Source organism: Grus americana, chromosome 4 (assembly GCF_028858705.1).
Source record: "Grus americana isolate bGruAme1 chromosome 4, bGruAme1.mat, whole genome shotgun sequence".
Classification (NCBI taxonomy): Eukaryota; Metazoa; Chordata; class Aves; order Gruiformes; family Gruidae; genus Grus; species Grus americana.
In genome coordinates, this window is record NC_072855.1 from 79,898,807 (window position 1) to 79,922,902 (window position 24,096).

Genomic DNA, 24,096 nt, shown 5'->3' on the forward strand with positions numbered 1-24,096 from the left:
TCCTCAGCTGTCAGTCCAAGATGGTTCTGTCAGACTGTTGTCCTGGTGCTTTTGCAGAGGCTGCCTTTGAGAAACAGAGCCTCTTGCTTTATGCCTGTAGTTTCAACCATTAAAAAAACAAAGTCAACCGTGTCCTGGGCTGCAGCAGCAGCAGCGTGACCAGCAGGTCCAGGGAGGGGATTCTGCCCCTCTGCTCTGCTGTCGTGAGACCCCCCTGCAGTGCTGTACAAGGAGGACATGGAGCTGTTGGAGCGAGTCCAGAGGAGGCCATGAAGATGATCTGAGGGCTGGAGCACCTCTGCTCTGGAGACCTCAGGCTGAGAGAGTTGGGGTTGTTCAGCCTGGAGAAGAGAAGGCTGCAGGGAGACCTTAGAGCCCCTTCCAGTCCCTGCAGGGGCTCCAGGAAAGCTGGAGAGGGGCTGGTGACAAAGGCAGGGAGTGACAGGACGAGGGGAATGGCCTGAAGCTGCAGGAGGGGAGATGGCGATGGGATGTGAGGCAGAAATCCTTCCCTGTGAGGGTGGTGAGGCCCTGGCACAGGTTGCCCAGAGAAGCTGTGGCTGCCCCTGGCTCCCTGGCAGTGTTCAAGGCCAGGTTGGATGGGGCTTTGGGCACCCTGGGCTGGTGGAGGGTGTCCCTGCTGACAGGTACAAAACACCCCGAGACCGGGCCGTGCTGACATCGCCAGGGGACTCGCACCCGCCCGGGGCCGCACGGCTCCCCCCACACCCGACCCGCCGCCAGGTGGCGCCACCCGCCCGGCGGAGCCCGCGGAGGAACCGGGGGGCACCGGGGAGCAGCGCGGGGGGGGGACCGGGGGGCACCGGGGGGGGGGGACACCGGGGGGCACCGGGGACCGGGAGGGACCCCCGCACCGGGAGGGACCGGGCATCAGGAGGGGACCCAGGACCGGGAGAGATCAGGCCCTGGGCGGGACCCCCGTACCGGCAGGGACCCGGCACCGGGAGGGACCGGGCATCAGGAGAGACCAGAGATCGGGAGGGACCAGGGACCGGGCACCGGGAGGGACCCCCGCACCGGGCGGGACCCGGCCCCGGGAGGGACCCCGGTAGCCCGGCCCCGGGCAGCAGCATCCCGCACCGGTCCTCGCCCTGGGCGCGGAGAGCGGCGAGAGGCGGGTAGAAGCGGAGCGGGGAAAAAGAAGGAGCAGCGGAGGGTTGAATAGCGCCTTTAAATTACTGCTGACACCTCTGTTACAGCTCCCTAAAATCTCAATCAACAACCCATTAGAACTCAACGGGAGTAAAACTAAATCCTCGTTTAAGTGTATTTATCCGCTCTCTTTTCTCTCTTTCAAATGCTAAATCCATTTCAGCATATGCCCCTTCTTTCTCTCGCCTTTCTCTAAAGACTGGCAGCCCGTACTACTCTTGTAAATATGAAAGATGCTAATCATATGACATATCACGTCTCAGTCGGAGCCTGGAATAAAGCCTTGAGATTTGGGATCATTGCCTCCAGACAACAGCTTCATCAGCCGGAAAGTTGGTTTTTTTCTCCTTTCCTTCAACTCTCAATCCCTTCTTTGTCTGGGGGAAAATGCAGCCAACCCGGCCATATGGTTCACTCTGTGTTTTCTTAGTTGAATCCTGAATTGTTTGTGACTTGCGAAGGGGTTTTTTTTTTCCTTTTTTTTCCTTTTTTTTTTTTTTTTTGTAAGTGTGTATAAAGACATAGAAGAGGCTGCCTGTACCGGGGCGGCTTTGCAGGGTTGCTACATGTTCTTCACGTGTTCCGTTTCACACACTCCTCCTGCGGCCACTTCACCGCTACCGCTCTGCCGAAGAGCCAAAAGATAAAGTCCCGGACGCGCTTTTTAACAATAACACAACTGATTCCGGAGATCTTGTTATTTTTTCCCATTGGTGGAAGGAAACGCCTTCTTAAAACGTGATTTGTTCACACCCATTCGCAGCCCAGTTTGAATTTGCGGCGTGTGCAAAACAAGAGTATCTGCTTACCAGCAAATCCCTTCTAGAAATGGCTAAGAGAAACCCCAAAGTATTTTGAGTAAGGAAGAGGGGCTTTTAAGACCTGTATAAATTAGGAGCTGAATGAGTTCGGCGCGCTCGAGTTTGGATAGCCCCCTGTTTGATAGCAGCCTGCCAAATTTTCTTTCTCTCTTTCCTTACACAAACCCCCAAAAAGGCCCTTTCACCAAATCATTAAATTCTACAGAGGTGGTCAAGCTAGTCCTGCTTTTCAGGCGTTCGAGAAAGAAAAGGGTCCTTGAAGTTTAGAAGATGCCCAAGGAAAACTCATTGAATGACATCAAAAGAATGAGTTTCCATAGCTGTTGAAGCACGAGAGCCGTGTAGCTGCACAAAGGCGGGTTGGGGCAGTGGGACTGTCCCACTGCTCTATCCCAGCACAATTGGGTCACTGAAATAGGGAATTAATTACCATTGGAGAGTGGGCAGCCCATTCACCACTGGCTGAGTTTTATTAAACGCCAATATAAATAACAAAACAACTCTTGTGGCTGCACTATTCCTACACGCCAAAGGAAGGATTATGTTGGGGATTAACATCTTAAAGTCTATGAGACTTTCTGACTCAAGGCTCGGAGCTGGTAATCGTATTTGTCTCCTGGTTCAGCGATTAGTGCTCTCCCTCGCGCACCTTCGCCTGGATGGCCAATGTCCCTTTTTGCAGGCACCGGGTTTTTCACACAATCGGCTGTTCTTTTCCCCACATCTATAGAAAAGAATAAGAAAACTGAAGCGTGTTCACGCCATCCTCAAGCTTCTTCTCTTCTTCATGGGAAAGGAAGGCACCGGCGGCCTTTTTTTTCACAAGGGGGGGGAGGCAAACCCTCTCGGGGGGGGGTGGGGGGGTGTCCAGGCGGGGCTCGGGACGGCAAAATCGCTCCGCAGGCCTGCACCTGCCATGCAAATCTGCCGGGAACAATCGGCCCCCGACGAGGGGCTCGTCCACCCGGGATGGGGGGGCCAGGCAAAGATGCCGGGGCAGCGCCCTGACAGGGGGGGGGACCCCTCCCTGCCTCCATTCCAAACGGAACCCCAAACTTCTTAGTGTGGCTTGGCAGTCCGGGGGGGGTGTAGTAGTCCCCGTCCCTCCCTGCAGCACTTTTTGCCGCAGCGTGCATGGGGGGGGTCGGGAAGGACCTGACTGGGGGGTACACACCGCAGCAGCCCCTGAGTTCTCCCCTGCACAGAGCGTCCCGGTACTCCCGGTTCCAGGGCAGAACCATCCCGCTCTCGGGGTCTGTGGGTGCTACGGTAGGGCTGGGCACCCCAGGACCGCAGCCCCGGCCCCCCAAACCCTCAGGAGACCCATGGGGGACCTCGGGCCCGGCGGGGGTGAGGGAGGCAGAGCTGGGAGGGCTCGGTTCCCCCCTTTACCCCACAGAGAGGGGGGGGCATGGCACCCCCATTCACCTGGGGCAGGCGAGCCATTAATGCTGGCTCACAACTTGTGAGGTCGAAGTGTGGACGGGCTGTATGCAAAGGTCTCTCGGCAACACAGACCCTAAACTTTTAGGGCTATCGGGTCGCCTCAGAGTTCAATCTTCTTAGAGCAAACAAAGCCCTTCTGAAGGTCTCCCCCTCTCCCGCACACAAGCTCAGTGTCCTTTATTTCTAGGCTGTGTGATAAGCTTAAATCATTGTGCTCCCATTTCTTGATCGTCGCCTACTTTGGGCTTTTGTTCCCCTAAAGTAGGATTGAGTCTGGCAAAGGGGCTGAAGTTGAACAGTTTGACCCTTGGAGGACAGTTCAGGCAGTGGGCAGCGGCAGCGTTCCCCCGTTCCCCCCCGCCGCCCCCTCTCCCCGCCGCTCTCGGCGGAGCCGCTCGGCCCTCGCTCTGCCGGGACCGGCCGCAGACCACACAAGCGCCTCTCGGACCCGTCGCATCGGGAGGGTCGCGAGGACTCGGTCGCCGACTCGTCCTCAGTCGCCCCGCGCTCAACTCTGCAGAGAAAAGCTCTGCATCACAGTGAGGGGGGAGCCGGCAGCAGGAATCGGGCTGAACCCCGAAAAGGCACCCGATGGGTTATGCAGCCGGCATCTGGGCCGACTTAAGGTGCTGACAAAGAAAGAAGGTCCCTTTGCGTCGCTCTCCCGGGATGCCAAGGGGACCTACGGAATTCCCGTTTTTCAAACGGAGGCGAGGGGAGCGTTAACGTCTCCTGGTAGAGTCGCAGAGATTTAGTAATAGATCGGCCACATCGGAGCGAGAGGGTAACGACGGGTCTCGGAGGCCGGACTGGCTGGGAACGCAGAGGGGAGGACGCGGAGCCGGACCGAAAGCCGACACTCGAGTGCACCAAACGCCACGAACTCGTCGGGCAGCAAGAGCGAGGGACTGACCCGTGGGCGCGTTTGCGGTGTGCCGGGCGAGAGGTTCGCCGAGGTTTAGCTCTTTCATCTATTTTGGGCTTTTCCCACCAGTTGCAAATAAAACTCTGTTTCAAAACCCAACTCCCCCAGAGCACCTCAGCGACAAAGTTTCTGCGTGGGGCCGCCGCCGTGCTACAGTTTTGGTGTTGTACGTCCCCACCGTCATCCCTTCCCCACTGTCATCCCTTCCCGTGGGTCCGTCGCGCGGAGCCAGCCTGCTGACCCCGGGGGCATGTTGCCAGGCCCAGCCATTCATTCGGGCTTTCTGCCCCAGAGGGTGGTCTGGAAGAGAAGCGGGGAGGGGAGGGGGGGAAGGCTTTCCTGGTGGATTGACAAGTTGTGGGGATTTTTTTTTTTTTTTTTAAAGTGTTTCTGAGCCTATGCTGTGTCCCAGAGTTGTATTTGACAGCAGTGAGGCAGGATGGCAGCCAGGACGGCGGCTTTCCTCACCGCCACAACGCAGATGGCGGAGGCGCAGAGCTCTGCCCTTTGCAAAACCTCCCGCAAATGGAGGGGAAAGGCGACGCCGGGCCCAGGCACCGGTGGACTGACTGTGCCTCAGCACCCCAGCACCCCAGCACCTCAGCACCCCAGCTCCTCAGCACCCCAGCACCTCAGCTCCTCAGCACCCCAGCACCCCAGCTCCTCAGCACCCCAGCACCTCAGCATCTCAGCACCTCAGCACCTCAGCTCCTCAGCACCTCAGCACCCCAGCACCTCAGCACCCCAGCACCCAGCCTTGGGGAGCAGATGCATCCCTGGGGATGGGGGGGCACACTGCCTCCAGGGGAGCCCGCAATCCCGACAGACTCGGGGTGTGCGTGTCCCCCCCAAGCTGTGCGTTAACTGTGTGCCCTTACTAAGGCCCCTCTCTCCGCACCGCTCTGCCCCCCCGGGGTCTCCCCTCAGCACCCACCTCGGCCTCGCCCCGGGTGCGCTCGCGGCAGAACGCCTCCTTCCATCGACGGGCCCGCCCCGGGGGACGGGGGACGGGGGGGTTCAGCGAAGGGGAACCCCAACCCCCTCAAAAGCCAACCCCACCCCGGGAAGCGGCTGATGGGGCCGGGGGGGTGCGGGGGCTGTCGCGGCCGCCGCCGCCCGTTGACGAACGCCTGAAAGGGAACCGGCCCCGGCGCGCGTGGCGCGCGGGGCGCCCTGATTGGCCAGCTGCGCCTCGCGACCCCCCTCGCGCGCGCCGCGCGGACCCCCCCCCCTCCCTTCCCTCCTCCCTTCCCCCCCCCCCCCCATTCATTAATAAATTAGCGGCACGCTCCAGCCGAGCGCGAGGCACCAATGGCGGCGGCGGCGGCCCCGGCCCCGGGGGGGGGGGGGGGGCGGCGGACCCTGAAAAGAAAAGCGGGAGGCGCGGGAGGGGCGGTCGGGGGCCCCGGGGGTAGGTTTGATTGTTCCCCGCGGGGTATATAAGGGGTGTTAAGGAGGGTCGTGTGCCAGACACGCAGCCGACGGGCCCCGGGCAGCTCCGCCGCCGCCGCCCCGGGGCGCGTGCCACACCCCCCCCCGACCCCCCCCCCTCCTTCCCGCGCTGTCCCCCACCCCCACCCCCCACCCCCTCCTCCCCTCTCGCCCGCCCCGTCAAACCGCCGAACCGTTAAACCGGCTCGTGCCGCCCAACCGTCATCCCGGCTCGGCCGTCGGGTCCCGCGTCCCCGCGTCCCGTCCCGCCGCCCCGCAGGATGCTGGTGAAGGCGGAGGGCCTGGCGCCGCCGGCCGAGGAGGAGCTGCTGCTGCTGGGCCTGGTCTCGCCCGCCCCCTCGCCCTCGCTGCCGTCCAGCGCCGAGGAGGAGGAGGAGGAGGAGGAGGAGGAGGAGGAGCTGCGGGCCGCCTCGCCGGAGCCACCCGTGGAGGCGCCGGGCGCCCGGGGGCTGAGGCGGCTGGAGGGGAAACGGCGGCCGGGACGGAGCCGCGGTGCCCCGCGGACGGCTCGGACGGCGGAGACGGCGCAGAGAATCAAGCGGAGCCGGAGGCTGAAGGCCAACAACCGGGAGCGCAACCGTATGCACAACCTGAACGCGGCGCTGGACGCCCTCCGCGACGTGCTGCCCACCTTCCCCGAGGACGCCAAACTTACCAAGATCGAGACGCTTCGCTTCGCTCACAACTACATCTGGGCTCTCACCGAGACCCTGCGGCTGGCCGGGGCGGCGCGGCTCGGTCCCGAGGCGGCGGCGGGGCCGGCGGTCGGGGGGAGCATGGCGGGGGGCACCGCCGAGGGCAGCCCCTCGCCCGCCTCCTCCTGGAGCGGCGGCTCCGCCAGCCCCGCGCCCTCCGCCTCGCCCTACGCCTGCACTTTATCTCCCGCCAGCCCCGCCGGCTCCGCCTCGGACGCCGAGCACTGGCCGGTCCCACCGGGACGCTTCGTCCCGCCGCCGCCGCCGCCGCTCCAGCCCCGCCGCTGCCTCTAGCCCGGTGCGGGGGTCCCGGGGTTCACACACACCCCCACACCGCCACCCCCTCCTCCCCGCCTCTCCTCTCCCTCCCCGGGCCGGCGGCATCTGGCCGCTTCCCAGGGCGGGCTGTGGGAATGTCACCTGCCGAACCAAACTTTCTGTCTGCTCTCTCTCCGATGTGCACTTTGTCCGGTTTCCCAGATCTGTCACCGGGGCTTTTGTGTGTCCCCCCCCGCCGCTCCCCCTTTCGCCATCTGTCCCTTATGATTTATTGGGGGGGGAGAAAGAGAGAAAGAGAGAAAGAGAGAGAGAGAAAGAAAAGAAAGAAAAGGAAAGAAAGAAAAGGAAAGAAAGAAAAGGAAAGAAAGGAAAGAAAGAAAAGAAAAAAGAAAAGAAAAAAGAAAAGAAAAAAGAAAAGAAAAGAAAAGAAAAGAAAAGAAAAGAAAAGAAAAGAAAAGAAAAGAAAAGAAAAGAAAAGAAAAGAAAAGAAAAGAAAAGAAAAGAAGAAAAGAAAAGAAAGAAAGAAAGAAAGAAAAAGAAAGAAAGAAAAAGAAAGAAAAAGAAAAGAAAGAAAGAAAAGAGAAAAAAAGAAGAAAAGAAAGAAAACAAAAAGAAAAAAAAAGTAAATTGTTTTGTTAGGGGTCCAGGTTAGAAGTCATTGTATAATTTGTAGGCTTTGTGAGGGCTGAATGCAAGCGTGGAAATTTAGGCTGAACTCTCTATCAAAAGGAAAAAATGTAGAGGAAAAGGGGGGGGGGGGGAGAAATGGGGAGGGAGGACCTCTTCATGCATTATTTATTTCGACCTTTAGGGGACGAGGAACTCCCCCCTTCTTTCAGAAGATTAAAAATAAATCAACAGACTGAAAACCTAAACAGACACGGAACATTACAGCGATCAGCCACACACGTGTTCACATTTATTTATTATAAAGAAAGATTTCATGGAAAATATGTATTTTTTTGTATAATTTACAGAGTCTATTCTAGTATGTATTTACAGCTGAAGAGCAAAGGGATTGTTCTTGTGATGAAATATAAATAAAAATATCTAATTTTCGTAACTTTGGGGTTGTTGCTTTTTCTGGTTTCCGTGCCATTTACCGGGAATTACGGGACTGGGGGGGCCGGTGGGAGCTGCCTGCGCTCGTGGGGCCTTACGGTGACAAAGCGGGTACACGGGCAACAGCTTCGTGTGCGGGTGTGCCTGCGGCGGTCAGAGACACCCGCGCTGGCAGAGCCTTCGGGAGGCTCATGGACGTTTTAATTTCCAGAATTTCCTCTTGCTTTTTAAAAGAAACCCCCTTTTTTTTCTGCCGCATAAGAACAGGATTAAACTCTTGGGGATGTCAGCTTAGCCCCAGGGTGGGGCTGGGGGGGGACACTCTTTGGGTGAAAAGGTGTTTGGGGACAAGTGGATCCAAAACGAGACAAATCTCTTCTATTTCCAGCCAAGCAAAGCCCCAGACTGGTTCCGGAGGGGACAGGCACCATCAGAAACACGCGCACGACTCGGCCTCAGCCTCCCCTCGTGGCGTTTCATTTCTGGTCTTGGGTTCCTTGTGTGGCTGATGATAACGTCACGAGGGAAAAAGAGCATTAAGCACAGTATAGAAAAAAATGAAATATATATGTAAGTTTGGTGGAAGCTTACTGATCATTTACGTTTTCCTCTCGGTACAGAAGACGCCACGCAGCAAACGCGTGACGGATGGGTAAACTGTTTATCGCACTTCTTCGGGCTGATGGCTCCTGGGTTTCGCAGAGAAGGCCGTAGGAAATAAATGTTACTGAGGAAAAAAAAAAATAAAACGCATGGGTTTAAAAATGAAAAATTTCCTTTCTCTGTCTCTCTGAGAGACAGATGAAACCCAAGTCACAGGCAGGTCCAGGGGGCTCGGGTCAACGGCTCGGAGCACCCCTCGGCTGTCGCAAGGGACCGTGCACAGCGTGGCTACCGACAGCACACGGCCAGGGACGTCACCACGGAGGGGGGGGGGGACGCTGGAGGCCACCGAAGCCTTTCCATCATCCCCCGGCAGCACTTCGTGACTTCTGGGTACAAACACCTGGAAATCACTAAAAACCAGCAGAGGCGCTTGAATGTACTAATTAAATAAAATGCACGGCACATGAATCCAGCCCGCTACCCGCCCCCACCCGGATCCGGGGAGCGTGAAACCCGGCCCTCGGAGCGACATCCTCGAAAGGGCGAGCAGGGGGGAGAGAAAAAAAAAAAAACAAACCCAAAACGTGTGAAAAGAGAATTAGTGAAATTAGGTTAGGCCAATAAAACGTGCGGGGGTTCACACCCCGGCCCCGCAGCCTCGGGCGAGCAGCGCGATCTAGCCTGATCTATTGTTTCCCCCCCTGGCAGGGGGGTTATTGTGTGATAAATAATTCCTTAAAAAAAAAAGTGGGCGCATTTGCATAATCACTGCTTTGATGTGGCCAGCAAGATGAAGCTGTGTCCCCCCAAATCTGCCACGGGCCAGAAGGAACAAAACAAGAGGGAGCCTTTCAATCCGCTGGCAGTGTGTGGGGCAGCCCGTCGGGAGCGGGTTTTTCACTCTCGCTCTCTTTTAACGACCCCTTTTAATGATTAAACTCCAGGAATGCCAAAAAGAAGGCTAGCGCCTCGCTCGCCCTCTCCGTCTTTTCTGGTCGGGTCTCATTGTCCTTCTCGGTTTCTCTCCCGCTTTTAAGAAGCGCTGGAGGGAGTAGGTGCCTTTCGGCTCTTCAAAAGGCCGGGATGGATGAGATGTGTGTCCCCTCTCTCCATGGCGAGCCGTGCGGGAGCGGGAGGGATGTCTCTTCCCCGTATTTCCTTCCGTCCCAGGTACAGGTGCTGTTAGCAGGAGCATCCCCCGTCCCGCTGGGGCCACCGGCAACGGGAACCACCGTGGGAAAAAGCATACGTAGCGTGGGAGGATGGAGGCGGGAGGTCAGGAGAGGGTTTTTCTGCGGGGTTTGGGGTGGGAACCACGGGAGTCAAACCTTCCCTGGTCCCCGGGCAGGGCTGCCGGCACGGCTGGGCTCGGCTGGAGATGCCCTTGAAGGAGATGGGACCGAGCAGGGGCAGGTGGGGAGAGGGAGGCAGGACAGCAAAGGATGCGCCAGGGAGGCTGGACTTGTTACCTAACCCATTCACCCACGTCCCGATTTTTCTTTCAAATGCGGCCGGACGAGTTTATTTCCCTGTTTCTTCCCTTTGAACTTGAAACAGTTTATCTCCCTCTTTCCTTTTTGTCTTTTAGTTCCCTCTTTTCCCTCAGAAGACTGATGATGGGAGGTCCCAGCCCCGAACGGAGCTGTGGCTCCCCAGAGCATCAGGAAATCAGCCTGCGGCTCCAGAAACAATTACAGCGAACCTGGAAGTGGAACGAGGGATGCAGGATGGAAAACCACCTCTTCGGATGAAGTGGAAAACCAGGGGGTGGTTTCCATGGCAGCACCTTGCCATAAAAAAATGTGTTTATGATCCTTCTGTGTATTGTATTTTGGCATAAAAGCTTCTCCGCGCCGTCAGAGCTGGAGGGGCAGCTCTATGGCCCCCGAGGGGTTTTACAGCCCTCCTTGGCATAAGAATAGCGACGAGAAGCCAAACTAGTGCCGGTGTGACAGCAGCCGCACCCCAAGGGCTCGCGCTGGCTTGCTTTCATGTCAGACATAAATCTTTCAACGTATCGCCATAATTAAAAAGAGCGTTTCCCGACCCAGCCTTCATCTGGCCGGCGGATTTTAAGCGCAGCTTTCGCCCTCCCTCCTAGGCGAATGAACACCTACGAGCCAAGGCAGAGACCTGGCCTTTCGGGCTGGGTACCTCGCTGCTGAGCCCCTGGATGCTCGCCGAGATTCAAAACGAAGGTAGAAGACGTGGAAGGACTGAAAATTCAACTTCGGTAGCTTTCTAGGTAAATCTGAAGACAGTGAGGCGCAGCATGAAGGGTCTAGCTGAAAAAAAAAAAAAACAAAACCAAAACCAAATTTCCTAAAGCTTTATTCAGGTGCCTCAGGTTTTATTGACTAAATGATTTTATTGTCCCAGTGATATGTGGGGCTCATGACGGTGCAAAAGTAAAGCCATTATGCATGGAAACAAGTAGATGAGGGTTCACCTGCTGTGGAGCATCCTATGGTGCACCCTAATGGCTTTGTTATTGAAATGTGTAGGACATTAAGTAATTAAGGACACACTGCCTGGTTTTTTTAACACTGGATACATTAGTTATCGCATAACGTTGTTTTAATTGAAAGGACCAATCACCTGGGATATTAAACAGTTGCATCTTTTCTTATTTCCATACGAAAATATGTACGCAACTTCAGGAAACGTAATGAGAGCCCGTCCCAAAATATTTGTAAAACCCGTCTGTGTGTATGAAAGGGCGTATGTTTCTCTGCAGATGAAAAGCAAGATCCCACGCAATCTCCGTGTTGCTTGGGACAGGCGTTTGGCTGGCGGTCTCCAGCCTGGCAGTGCCTGTCCCCTGTCCCCTCTCCGTCCCCTGTCCCCACTCCGTCCCTAAGTCCCCCCCAAATCTCTCATTTCCACTACAGACAAGGCAAGCTTGCTGGGGATGGTCCATGGGGCGTGCATTCCCTCAGGCGCTGGCTTTCCCCATGGGCTGGGTTCTGGGGTTTGTTTTTTTTACATTTCACTACTTTCTCCTTGGGGACTCAGCCTTTCGCTGGCTTCATTTGCTTGCTTTTTACAAAGGGGGACTAGTCCTCAAATTTTGAGCTCATGATCCTCAGATCGGAATGTCTAGTCTCTTCTCACTGAATTGAATTAACGCCATTGAATACACCGAGAGCTTTTAAGCTGATCTCTCAAAACAAACAATAAAAAAAATCACCTTTTCATTTTTGTGATATTTTAGAAGTGTTTCCGAGCAGCTGCTGGGGAAAAGGCCATCACCACCTCAGTTCTCATCGCCGCCGAGCTCCTCCACCCTCCGAAGGTCCTCTCGCTCACACTCGTCCTCTCTGGGTTTGGTTTTTTTTCTCATCTGCAGGTCCCGTGTCCGCAGCCACCTCGCACAACCCTGATGCAGGGAGAACAAGAAGGAGAGGAGGGGGATTTTTCCGGGGGGGGGTTTGGTGCCTTGGGGAGCTGGCAGCGAGGATACGTGTCAAGGAGGGGCACAATGCCCCGGGGGCGCGAGCCACGAGCGGCAGCCGCTGCTCTGGCCATGGGGCGAGGGGAGGTCCTGGGGGTCCGGGAACCCCCCAGGGAGGGGGATGCTGGCCATCCTGCCGGGGCAGGGGGGATGCTGCAGGTGGCCAGGGGATGTCTGGTTTTGTGCCTGGCTTACTCTCCCTGCGATGCTCTCGCGGTACGTGACACAGCACGTGTCCTCCGGCCCCGGAAGGCATGGGTGGCAGGAGAAGCGATGCGAGTCAGGGGGTGGCGGAGAGGGGCACGGCCATGGCTGGTGTACACAGGGGGCCAGGAAGGACCTGGGGGGTGGGAGCGAGCCTGGCCGGGGATGCCGGTGCTCCCGGCATTGTAGCGCATCAGTCTCACACAGTCCCAACCTCAGCCTCGAGTGACTCGGCTGCCGTGGGAGCCCGGCAAAGCGCTCATCCCAATTGGGTTTAGGGAAAGGACCAGAACCAGATCCCAGGTCCCAGCCCTCCTAGACAATGGGAATCCCTGGACCCCCCGGTCCCCGGACCCCCAGCTTTGCAGCAGAAATCGGGGCGCTGCTTTTCCTGGCAGCAGCGAAGCTGCTCTCTGCCCGGGGAGGACGGTCTGAGCATTCACTGAGGATGTCAACAGGCCGTCTGTTTCCCTCGGCCGAAGTAATCAGATAAACTCTGCGTGAAGGAATAAAAGCGAGCCAGGAGCAAGGCTAACAGTGACGTGAAACTAAGCCGGTGGTTTCTGAGGCAGGCTGGAAAGCTTGGTGGGAAAGCCAGCCTCAGCAGCAAGGGGCTCGGGCACGTCCCGGCTGGTCGGTGGTGGAAAGGGGTGGCTTCGCCCCAGCTCACGGCATCAGCGCCAGCAGGGAAACCAAAAAGCATGAGCTGCCCGAGCTGCGAGCACAGGGTTTGCTCCTGCAGGCTAGTGTTTGGGATAAAGCGTGCCTCTGAGCGAATTTAAACCGGTAATTCATGATTTTGGGAACCCCGGGGTCACACGAAGGGTAAAGAGCCACCAGAGACTTTGAGGGGCTTTGCAGAGGCGTAGGGACAGGGAGGTCGCAATTTATCTCCTGGGGGGGGAATCACACACACCAAATCCTGTAAGGGCTTGGACTTCACAACATTTTGCCTTAATAACATGTGGATTTGGCCCAGGCAGCCACGATTCCCACACCGTATGGGCAAAAAATCTCAAGTGCCCATCTTTTATATAGTAATCGCAGCACTGCAGACCACTTGCACGAACAGTAATCGTGGTGGGATTTTTTTTTTTTTTAAGCTGGTGACGGTTGTTGCCTTACTATGGGGCCAAATCTAGCATCGTAAAGTCTAAGACAGACTTTTTTGCTCTGACGAGCTCACTGATACCTTCAACTTAAGGATATATCTTGCTTTCAGATCTGGTGCAACATTTGGCAGGTCCAGCAAACTTCTGGCAACCTTCTCATCCCTGGGACTTCTTATCCCGAATTCAGATTTCTGATTAAAGAGAAGTAGTACTCTTACAATGCTAAGATTTAAAATAAAGCCTTTAAAAACTGATTGGAGAAAAAAAAAAAGAATCTTCTTCAGACTGCCGCCTGTGACGGAGGGTTGCTCGGCGCTTCTCAGCGGCCGGCAGCGTGCGGGGAGGGAATACGGATGGTGCTGGGGCGGCTGCGACACCAGCCGTCCCCTTTCCCTTGCCTCCCTTCCCCCTCCTTTTATTAAAAAGGGGAGAGACCGGACCAAAGCTGATGGCATATTTACCTTCATGAGTTTTAAAAAAAGTTAATTACTGCTTGGAGCAAGTTGGTATGGCTGTCCTGAGCTGTCTTTTATTAGTAGTCGCCTTCATTAATTTCCCTCGCTGGATTTGCTGCTAATAGCTGCTTGGTCCTGAGCAGCACAAAGCAGCATCTGTGCCATTGAGCAGAAAAGCGGGAGCCAGGCAAAGGGGGGCACTGGGGAGGGGGCGACGCCGTTTGCAAATCAACCTCTATTAACGTGATGGCCTGCTCGGAGGGGACGGCAGCCCCGGTAGCCGGCACGGCAGTTTGGGCTTCGCTTGGTCGTTATCGAGGGATGAAAAGCATCCGCTGCACGCCGGGGTTACCCTGCTCTTCATCGGCCGGGGTGCGCGGGCACCCCTGGGTGCTGGTTGCGTTGCCCTTGCACCCTTTTGATGGAGAGGGGAAGGGGGATGCTGGCCCTTGGTGAATAACCAAATTATTAATAACTTGGTATCTTTTGATGAGAGATTCACTCTGTCTTAAAAATAGCTGGGCAGAGCTGTTTTCTGATCAAAGAATGGGATTAAATTCTATTTGGAGGGTCGCCGTGGGCAGACTGGGCGGGGGGGGGGGGGTGTTGGAGAGGCACCACGGGCTCAGGCAAGCCGGGGCAGCGGGCGGCTGCGGAGACCGACAGCCCCATCTGCTCCCGCTCTGCAGAGGGACACGGGAGATGATTTCATCCAAGTAGGGAGAGGAAAGAAAAAAAAAAAAGAGGAGGGTGGCATGTGCCGTTCCCGGGAGGGGAGAGAGCGGCACGCTGCTGCCGCGGGGCTGTCCCCAGGCTGCTGGCTTCCCTGCAGGGAAGCGGTGCAGGGACTTCCCTCCAAGGCAGCAGGTGACAGTGGCAGTTACCAGTCGATACTTTGCTGCAAATATCCCCGTTTCTGGTTATTTCGAGGGAGCAGTGGTTACAACAGTACGTCACACCACCTGTAAATAGCGTGCTTTTCCCAACACGCGCACAATGCTTACGGACACAGCTGTCTCCGCTTGGTTTCCCTTCCCCTGGGGGCTCCCCCAGCATCGGTGGGGGCCCCTCACGGCTCTGCTGGCTGGGGGGCAGGATGAGCTGGGAAACTCCCACGCTGGGTGCCAGTCCTGTGCCTGGAAGAGCAATCCCAGCCCTGCTACCAAGCTATACAGTGGGAAGGAGATGGCCGAGGAGGCTGGTGCCGCTGCGTTCAGCGTTAGCGCTGAGTTTTGCCAAGCAGAAGAGATCTGGCGGCGCACGCTGCCTCTCTGCGCTTGCTCACGTGAAGCTATCCCCTCAATATCCATGAAGAGCTCTTTCTGGTAAAAAAACCCGATGCCTAAATCCAGCAGCTGGGTTCTCGGGGCAGCTGACGCCGGGTTTATGGCAGCAGGGATGTGGTGCCTCGCGTGCAGGGGCTGCCTCACAGCTGGAGGGGTCACCCTGCGCCCGCTCTGCGCTGGCCTTAATAGCCCGGGATGCTGCCGACTCAGAGAGAGAGGGACGGAGACAAGCCTGGCTCGGCCTCGTACCGTCGGAGTAACCGAGGGGCTCCCTTTCACACGGTGTCTTTTGTAAGAGAAGTTCCCCAAAGTGCTTCGTGGTGACGTTCGGTATCTGTAAAAGAGTGAGGAAATCATTCTGCCCGTGGTTAATAGGATTTGGTTGCATGGGCTTGTTCCCTCTTGCTATCAGATTTACTTTTATGCGTGGGTACATGACAAACACGGCTGCCTTTCATCTGGATTCCAGCGGAAAGGTAAGCGGGAAAAACTTCTTTATCCAAATATCTTCACTGAAGGACAGGAAAGTGGGTCATCACCTCGTCAAGAGCGGGACGGTTTTGTGCCCAACTTGCTGCAGCACTTACACTGGGTGTAAACTCCGGTCCTTGAGTTGGCTGCTTCAGCTGAGAGGAGAAAATGCTTCTTCAGACTTTATGTCCTTTCAGTTAATGAAAATATTTCATTGTGTGTACCAGCACAACACAGTTTCACTCATTTTGTAGAGACCACAGGGTGACTGGCTCTTAATGATCATGCTGAGCTCTTATGTTATACATCAAGCCCAAAAAGCAACCTTGGTAGTAAGTTACTTAATAGAAACCACTGAATTTCTTAAAAAAAAAAAAAAAAAAAAGTATTCCCCAAGTCTTGCTCGGTTCAAAAAAAACTTTCCTCTGAAACCAGAGGAAATAGCAGAACAGCAACTTTTTTGGTCGGTAGCTCTAAGATGAAACTTCCAGCCAAAATATTAAACGCTCCATCATCAGAGTCAACTATTTATTTCTCCCAATAATCACCTATTTATACCACAAATATAAACCAATAATTTTAAGTTCCATGTGTTTGGGGCCATGTATGTGCCCAGGTTCTTCAGGCGATGAGGTTATAGAGCACGTTAGTCCAGGATTTCCAACACCCGAGCCCTGGCTGAAGACAGAGCGCCTGCATTTGTGCCCAAGCCTGTGAAGAGTCAGACAAGTAGAGGCTATAGGGTTAAATATCGCAACTACGTCTGTTTTAACGGGGATCGGGACAAGCAGATACTTGATAGTAACTTTTAATGGTCAGTAGCCGTAACTTTGGCTGAGATGGTAAAAAGTATGCTACAAACCAACAAAAGAAATCAGCTGCTAAATGCAAATATTTGGGAGAAATCCAAATATTACCCTTTCCCACAGATGGATTGATTCGGGAGGATATCTAAATACCTATTTTGTGGCCTCTCTGCACAAGAGGCATAAGCTGGAAAAGGCATTACTTTCCAGGGGTCTCGAAACCGCACGTGCTATCGCAGCAGACAGCGCAGGGCCGGCTGCTGGCAGCGTATTAGGACACTTTGTTCTGCAGAGATTGTCCGGGAGGTTTTGTTTTCCTTTTAATTGTCTCTATAGAGAAAGGAAAGCCTCTGCAGTGAGGCTTTAACACAGCATCTCTGCTGCCTATTAATTCCCGAGATCTCGCTAACTAGCTTTGTTTCCTCTTCAGAGCCCGGCGTCCTCTTTTGCCGGAGCACGGAGCTACGTACGCGCGGCGGTTGTCACTTGGTTAAAGCCAGCATTTCCCTACTGCTGTAGACAAGGGCGTCCTTTATTGGCTGCGGAACAAGATAACGGACTTAATCTTCCCAGTAACACGTGAGTTTTCATGTATCACTTTAATCTGCGAAACACTGGGGCCGAGTGTACCGTCACATGCCGATTTTAGTTTTCTATGAGCGAGTGACTCCCCGGCTCAATGATGGATTGTTTGCTCGCTTTTAACAACAGTCAAGATGCTGAATGCCCCGGGGTGATAGACACTGTGCAATGGGAACAGCAGCAAATCTGATGGCCCAGTTCAAGTTCACCTGACAAAGCTGAAGCAGTCTGCAAGCAGCATTCGAGAAAGGATTATTCACACTAGCATTATATTTTTGAATGCATTTTTCTTCCTGCGCAGCTGCACAGCTCCCCAACACTGAAGGTTTATGCACCATAATAAAGAGATTTAATTTTTTTTCTCTTCTTCTCCTGCTACTCCCTTTTTACACCTAGTTCTAATCGGTCAGCGCAGCGATAGGGCATCTTTCCAAACAACTCGGCACAAACATCACCTAGAAAACAATAGCATTGCTAAAAAGCAGGAACAAAAGCCTAAAAAAAATCTCTGCTGGCTGCTGAAACAAAAGCTGATGGTTTTGTTAAAGCCTACTCTCTGTTGGGGACCCATCTTTTTTGTGGGCATTTGACTCCGTGTTCCCTTTCTCATCAGGAAAATCTCCCCAGAGAAACGAGCCCCATCTTTGAGCTCAGGGGTAGTGGGACATCAGGGCTTGGGAGGAGAAGAGGAGAATCTGAAATGACGGCAGCTTTTTACTGCTGATGGAATGGGAAAGCTACCTACCATTTTTCAAGCTAAGAACCTCGTAAGACACATGGGAGCGCACAGAGCCATAGTCTGGAGGTGCTGGCATGGTCGTGGATGAGTAAAATCTAGGTCTCATCATAGTTTCTTTTGGCTCGAGAGGCAGAAACAAACATTAGCTCCAGTTCTGTGCGGCACTGTTAAGGGGAATACGTATAACCGTTGCTTGAACTACCCCAGAAATAACTTTTCTGCCTGCCAGTTAGGCTAGTAACACCAGGAAAGATGTGCTGGAAGAATATAAGATCACTTTCCTTCTCCTGTGGAATAGTAAATCAGCCGCAACCTGTAGATGCAAAGATATGCCCTCTGCTTTTAACCAAAAGCTGCAATGCCTCCGCGACAGAGGCTGAAACAAGCATCTTCCTGGAAGCCCTCGCAGGTTAATTACCCCTTGGAAATGAAGGTTGAAGTCCACTCATCCTGGCCAGGTAACTCATTAAAAGCCTGTCTGCAGTAGATGTAAAATGGACAGTTGAATTTTTTAGGACAAAATGCATTAGTCAGCATATCCGATTTGAAAACACTTCTTTCAGCACAGTCTGAACTCAAGTAATATTGCCAATAGTTTTGGTTTTGTTTTCTTTATTTCAACCAGACACTTCAGTTGGCTTAATTCAGCTTTGATGGGGCAGAACATTGTGAGTGAGGAGCTCTCATTCCCTCTTTTTCATGGCTTTTTTCTCTACAGCATATATATACATTATCTGACCATGCCAGTGGGTTTGACTATTTTTAGCTAACCAGCCTGTGCTTGAAAAAAAAAAAAAAAAAAGATTTCAGCTGTTCAGCTAGAATTCACAACATTGAGAGGGCATTGCTTTCCTCTATATGCTTCTGAAATTCATTGTGACAGAATAACTCTGTTGGGTCCCTTGGAGGTAGGTTGGTTATCAGTACATGAATTGCAGTAGGTGAAGGAAGTCACATGAATGAATTGCAAGCTTCAGTTTAAAAAAAAAAACCACCACCAAACAATAAAAAAACCCCACAAAAGATTGTTTCCTAAAAAGTAAAAGGCTGCAGCTGCCTCTAACCCAGGCAGGCAGTACTGAAGCATGTGGCCAGCATACATGCCACAGGCTGTTCAGTCCTGGTGTTCAAAATCAGGGGCTCTCTGCATACGCTCGGTAACAATCACAAACATAACAAAAATACTGCTAAAATAGTGGAGTTAAAGGACTAAGTTGCAGCTGTTGGCATGTGTGATAGTCAAGTGTGTTCCCAGCACGGGCGGAGTTGTCAAGAAAGCCCCTCCGTGGTATAGGTATACAAATTTTGTCTTTGGCTGTAGGAGTTTAGATGTTGAGATGTTGTGTGGTCGCATATGCAGATACACATACACATCTCTGAAAGGAACTTTGTTATTTTTGAAGAACCCAAGACATTGCCATTTGCTCCCTGAAGCATTTATACAAGTTTTTGAAAATTTTACAGTTGGTTGAACTACAACTCTCTGCTGCTGGCTCACTCCATCTCTTATTCCATTTCCAAAGCGCAGATGGCGCCTACCGCCCTTACTGGGTCTGTATGGATTAGAAGTTTATTATACAGTCTTGTAGCACACCTCTAGCTCAATTTGGGAGGCTTTTTTCTCACTCTTCTTATGTTTTTCTGTTAATTCTTACAGATGGCTATAACAACACGAAGTTCAGATTGTACACAAGATGGTAAGACGGTATTACCAGCCTGGATGCCAGTGTCACACAGGTAATGACTGACTCGACTCACACGGGTATCGGCTCGGTGGCTCTGTTCCCGCAACAACAATACGCTCCCTCCTAAAGGCACGGAGGATAAACCAGCGTCCAGATTACGGGTCATCCTTTGTGTGACCGTCTTGCGCGAGTCTACATCGGCAGCTCCACTGAGGGCCTTGTTAAAGAAAGGCAGCGACAGATGTCATTGCACTCCACGTGTTGATTATTAAAGAAGTAATAAATTCCTTTCTTCCCAAAGTTGGAGCGTGAAACATCTTTGCTATTAAGAGAATGAATCTGGGGGTCTGTGAGGTAGATGAGGCCTTTCCCGTTACCTGTCACCCAACCTGCGGAAGAAAGGATAGATCTTGGTATCGAACATCACAGCCTTTGTATTACCGCACTCAGGACTCCTGGCACGGCCCACGCTGTTAGCGTCACTTTGGTGATTCCCAGTTTGCGCCTATGTCAGCAAAAGCAGAACCCTAAGAGGTACATAATGAATATTTACTGAAATCAATATCCCCAAGATACCTGCGAGCTAAAGGTTGGATCTGAAAGGTTTTATCCTCGGTTCTTAGCCAAAGAGCTCAATTGTCCATTAGCTGAATAGATCTTTTTTTAGGCTTGCCAATTCTGTGAAGGAAGAAGCGTGACAAAACCCGCCGCCTCTTTTAGCGGTTCTCCTTCAGATGGTTCCTTCCACAAGATACATCCTTGCAGACTGGCTTTAGTCTAACTGGATGCCGATCGCTCTGTGGTATGAAGCTCTGGCACACTTGGGAGCACGCGGCTTAAGCGCTGTTGCTGTGACGCAATGGAGAACAAGAGCACTGCGCAAGGCAAAAACATACCTGCGCGTACCTCCCTCGCTTTATGTCATGTAGAGACAGTATGTCCTTTATATAGCGTGTTCTGCAACATGAGAGGACAGGGAAGAAATGAAGTTCACTGTAATACAAACCTTGCAGATCGACAACAACGTCTGTTCCATTGGAGAACTCATAGGAGAAATGGCCGTAGGCCAGACCGTACTCTGTGGCTTTGTACTCGTTCTTTACTACCTTCGTGTTGTTGGACAGCTTCACAAACTCCCCGAGGATGTAAGGCTCCACGCTTATGCATCCTTTTATAGTTCTGTCTTCCAGTATCTGAAAAGAGAGTGTTCATGACAGTCAGGCAAGCGGAGATGTGAAAACAAGGATGCTAAAGCACCTCTGACTGAAGTCTTGGTTTTTGCTCCTAGAACTTCCCGTCCTAAGACGGATGCAAAGAGCCTTCATGTTAAACCCACTGCTGATTCAAAACACAGGCTGTTTAGATGAGGAGCTCACATTTAACTAGAACAAAGGGCGGTAAAAGATCCAACGCAAAGTCAGCCTGACAGGGCAAACTCCACAAGCAACGAATTTGAGAAATATCTAGTTTGTCCAGCAAATAGGAAACTTCTTTCAGCAGATTATGCTAAAGAATAAGCTAGAAAGCGGAAAAGATTGGGGTAAACCTGCACCTGGTCCTTCTTCAGTGCGTAAATAACCAGTGGGAGGGTTTGGGGAATTTTTTTAGTCATTTCTGTGCTCAGAGACTTGTAAGTACCAATGCCAGACTCTCATTAGGCCTTATTAGCCAGTGGCATAGAGCCAGATCTAGTGCCAGAACGGCTAACAGTAATATGCACAGCATGCTATCATATACCTCTGCATAATGAAACCGTGAGTTCAGCGCTGTACTGCGGAGGGTAGATCTCCATATTTGAAACACAAGTCAAATGGAAAAGTTAAACGTAAGAATAAAGAAAAGATCCTTTACTTTCCCGCTGGGGACTCGATTGTCAGCTTTAACCTCCGTGCCAGGTCACTCAGATGCAGCTTCGGCCTCTAACAACCAGGCTGGGTGCTGGCACAGCAGGGCCATTCGTCTCGTGGCTTCGCGTGCTGTCCTCACAACCATCGTGCAGAAGAAAGGGCAGAAGCAAGAGCTGTCCTGGCTACAGTTACCTGTACAATCCAGGCGTTAAAGACTTGAGGGCAGATCTAACGCAGCCTCCTCAAACTCCACGCGTTCAGAACTGAGCGGGCAAACAAGCATCTTCCGTGATAAAAAGTGGCTGTTGCTTTGGTTGAGCGCTGCGTATTTTAGCAGCTGGGTTTTGCTGTTTAAAAAGACTAATCCCAAAGTGCTTTTTCTTCAAACTTTTAGCTTCAAGCTCCTTGTTTTTTCAACCTACTCAGAGAGAGTAATTCTTTCCTGCCCCTTCCTCCCAGGCTCTCTCAGGTAAATCCGCATCCAAGCGGCCCATCTCTGAGGCTGGACCACTGGGATGGAGGGACAGAAAGTGAGAGGTGGCTGATGGATCTGTGGCCTCGCTGAAGCTCAGGGCCCTGCCAATTCCAACAGCCTTTCTTCACCCGTCCACTCACGCTCAGCTGCAGGGAAGGCAACAGGCATTTCCTTCTCATGACTGAGTACAACCCACACTGGTTGTGCCATTAGGGACAACGGAAAAGGCACAGGCTGTAGGGCACTGGATCAGTTGTGAGGCTGAGTCAACAAGTTAAATCAAACCGTGGTTTAAAGGTGTCCTGTTCTATGCTGAGGGGCTGTTGTTGAAGAAACGAGCTTTTTGGGATAGCCATTTGAAGGATGACTGAGTTGCCAGTGCGATACGGCCATGAAAAATGGAGGTCTCGCTAAGGATAAGGATTCCTACTGCCTCTGCTAAAGGCATGGAGGAGTCCCAGGGGAACACTGTACAATTCTGATTCAGTCCATGTGTAAGAATTGTGAATACTAAGTAGAACAGGCTCAGGGCTTCACAGATAAACAGAGAAAAAGACACCTATGTCTTGAGGTGACACTAAAACGAGCTTGGCTTCCCTAGCCTAGAGAACAGCAGCTATGAGGGGATGTTATTGCTGCTCCTTCCTTAAATTTAGGCCTCAAAGCAGTTGCAAGACAGACAAATATAAATGGACTAATTTTAGGTTAGAAAATAGCAGAAATTTTCCAGACCTCAAGAGAGCAGCTCTAGAACAATTTCTTACCGGAAGCAATGAAGGTTAAAACACAAACCACAACATGGCTGCTTTTAGGATAGGGCTTAGTAAGTATAAAAAGGAATTATGCAGAGTTGTTGCTGTGGTATGAGGGCACCGGACCCGATGAGCCATGAGGAGGTCCTTTCCAGTCCTGTGCTCCTGAAATTCAGCATCATGCAGAAAAGGCCTCAAAGCTGTCCCACAGCAAATCAACTTGTCTGCAAGAACCTCACTTGCTGGGTTCTAAAAAGGTTTGGACATTGTTGTGATACTCAAAATGGGTCACTTTGCTGTTCAGATTTCATATCTATCCCTGAAAATACATTAGATGTTAGATGATATAAAAGGCTGGGTAACTCCTGGGTTTCATTGACAAGCGAGTTTGAGTTCTAACAGAAGTCTCTTCTGCCAGTTCACCCATGAACTTGTGGTGCTTTCTGTCCTGAAATGAGCAAATGCAGCTACCAGGTAAGCTCACATCAGTGACAGCTTGTCATCTAGAGGTGGCTTCGCTGCTCGTATTTTAAAATCAAAATGGACTTAAGACGCTCTTCCCACCAATTCCTTTGTATTGCTTAGAAGACAGTTCTTACCAGGAGTACTGCAGATGGGATATAGAAGATTTGCGTAGGGACCTTTTGCTCATACAGCCTTTTGTTGAATTCCGTCACGTAGTGCTGGGCAGTCATTTGCCGTTCCACGTCACTGAAATGATGAAGTAGTCCTTTTTCTTCTTTATATTCTTTCCCAACGTACCTAAACAGAAAGAGAAGTGTTTAGCACGGGTAGATTTGCAGCAGACTGCACTTAGGAAGCCCTACTTGTGATACAGAAACATCGCTGTAAGAGGAACTTAAAATACTGTTCTTAACTGATAATAATTCATAAGCTACTTCTAAAAACAACCAGAAATCTGCAATTAGCAGTTAGCAGAATTGTCCTGGTGCTGAGGCCTTTATGAAGCAAACAGGCACTTTTAATCCCGCTTTCAGAGCGGATGCACCCATTGCATAAACCTGCTGCTAAAATTAAAGCAACTGAAACACCTTTCTGCCTATAGTTATTATATATACAGACATATATTGCTAATTCTCTAGGGCAGAGCTAGAGGTCAAATAAAAAGGAAACAACATTTAAGCTCCCATCAGATTATCTCAGGAGCTGTCATGAGCAAATGAATGCTAACATGGCTGTCGGGAGCTAACAGTGAAACAGTTTTTTTCTTCCCAGAAATTGAAAAGCAGAGAGTTACACAGAGCAATGGGAAAGATTGCCAAAATGCCCAAGAGATTTGGGAAAGCCATAAAACATTCTTGCTCCCAAAAAGTCAGTCAAAATCTAACCAAACGTAAAACTAGGTTGAAACAGACTAAAGAAACAATCTTCTCCCACTGTGACTACAATTTCTGTAGTTGTCTAAGTAAAAATTTATACTGTCTTCTGAAAATACTTGATAAAAGCTACTGTCTAACAAAGGCACTGGACCAGCTGAATCATAGGTCTAAGACTAATCTTACCAAAGTAGCATTGATAAACATTTTGTTTCAGAAATTGGTTTGGTCAATACCTTCCCAGGCTTTCTTCTTGGTGCAGGAAGTGTATCCAAAACGCACTTCTCTGTTTGCCTTCCTTTGCCACGTTCAGGTAGTCCCCAATGAATACAGCTGTTTCTTGGCCTGTCCAGAGGCCCGATTTCTTCGAGTATTTTAAAAGAAGAGCAGCTACAAAAAGAAAACACCATAAGCGGGATGGACAATTCCACA

The 24,096-nt window shown here is 52.2% G+C and overlaps 2 protein-coding genes and 1 long non-coding RNA gene across 12 annotated transcripts in view; 1 reads left to right on the forward strand and 2 right to left on the reverse strand.

Moving 5' to 3' along the window:
* Window positions 1–6,003: 6,003 nt before the first annotated feature.
* On the forward strand, window positions 6,004–6,868 carry NEUROG2 (neurogenin 2). Its single transcript, XM_054824365.1, has one exon. It carries the CDS (start codon window positions 6,078–6,080, stop codon window positions 6,804–6,806), a length of 729 nt encoding a protein of 242 aa, XP_054680340.1. The 5' UTR covers window positions 6,004–6,077; the 3' UTR covers window positions 6,807–6,868.
* An 825-nt stretch (window positions 6,869–7,693) lies between these two features.
* LOC129205870 (uncharacterized) lies at window positions 7,694–11,835 on the reverse strand. 3 transcript variants are annotated; one of them, XR_008576896.1, is made up of 4 exons: window positions 11,650–11,835; window positions 10,614–10,744; window positions 8,445–8,580; window positions 7,694–8,358 (listed from the first exon to the last, which is right to left on the reverse strand). It is a non-coding gene; the product is annotated as an uncharacterized LOC129205870 (long non-coding RNA). The 3 variants fall into 3 exon arrangements; XR_008576895.1 differs by having other exon boundaries at window positions 7,694–8,580; XR_008576897.1 differs by having other exon boundaries at window positions 7,694–8,580; window positions 10,593–10,744.
* Window positions 11,836–13,183: 1,348 nt separating this feature from the next.
* ALPK1 (alpha kinase 1) overlaps window positions 13,184–24,096 on the reverse strand; it is a 61,274-nt gene continuing 50,361 nt past the window's right edge. For all 8 annotated transcript variants that reach the window (XM_054823497.1, XM_054823492.1, XM_054823494.1 and 5 more), the window contains 4 exons: window positions 23,901–24,054; window positions 22,927–23,089; window positions 20,260–20,446; window positions 13,184–19,642 (listed from right to left, as the gene is read on the reverse strand). In XM_054823497.1, coding sequence (XP_054679472.1) covers window positions 19,446–19,642; window positions 20,260–20,446; window positions 22,927–23,089; window positions 23,901–24,054 — 701 coding nt within the window. In that variant the 3' untranslated portion in view covers window positions 13,184–19,445. The remainder of the gene's footprint in view (window positions 19,643–20,259; window positions 20,447–22,926; window positions 23,090–23,900; window positions 24,055–24,096) is intronic.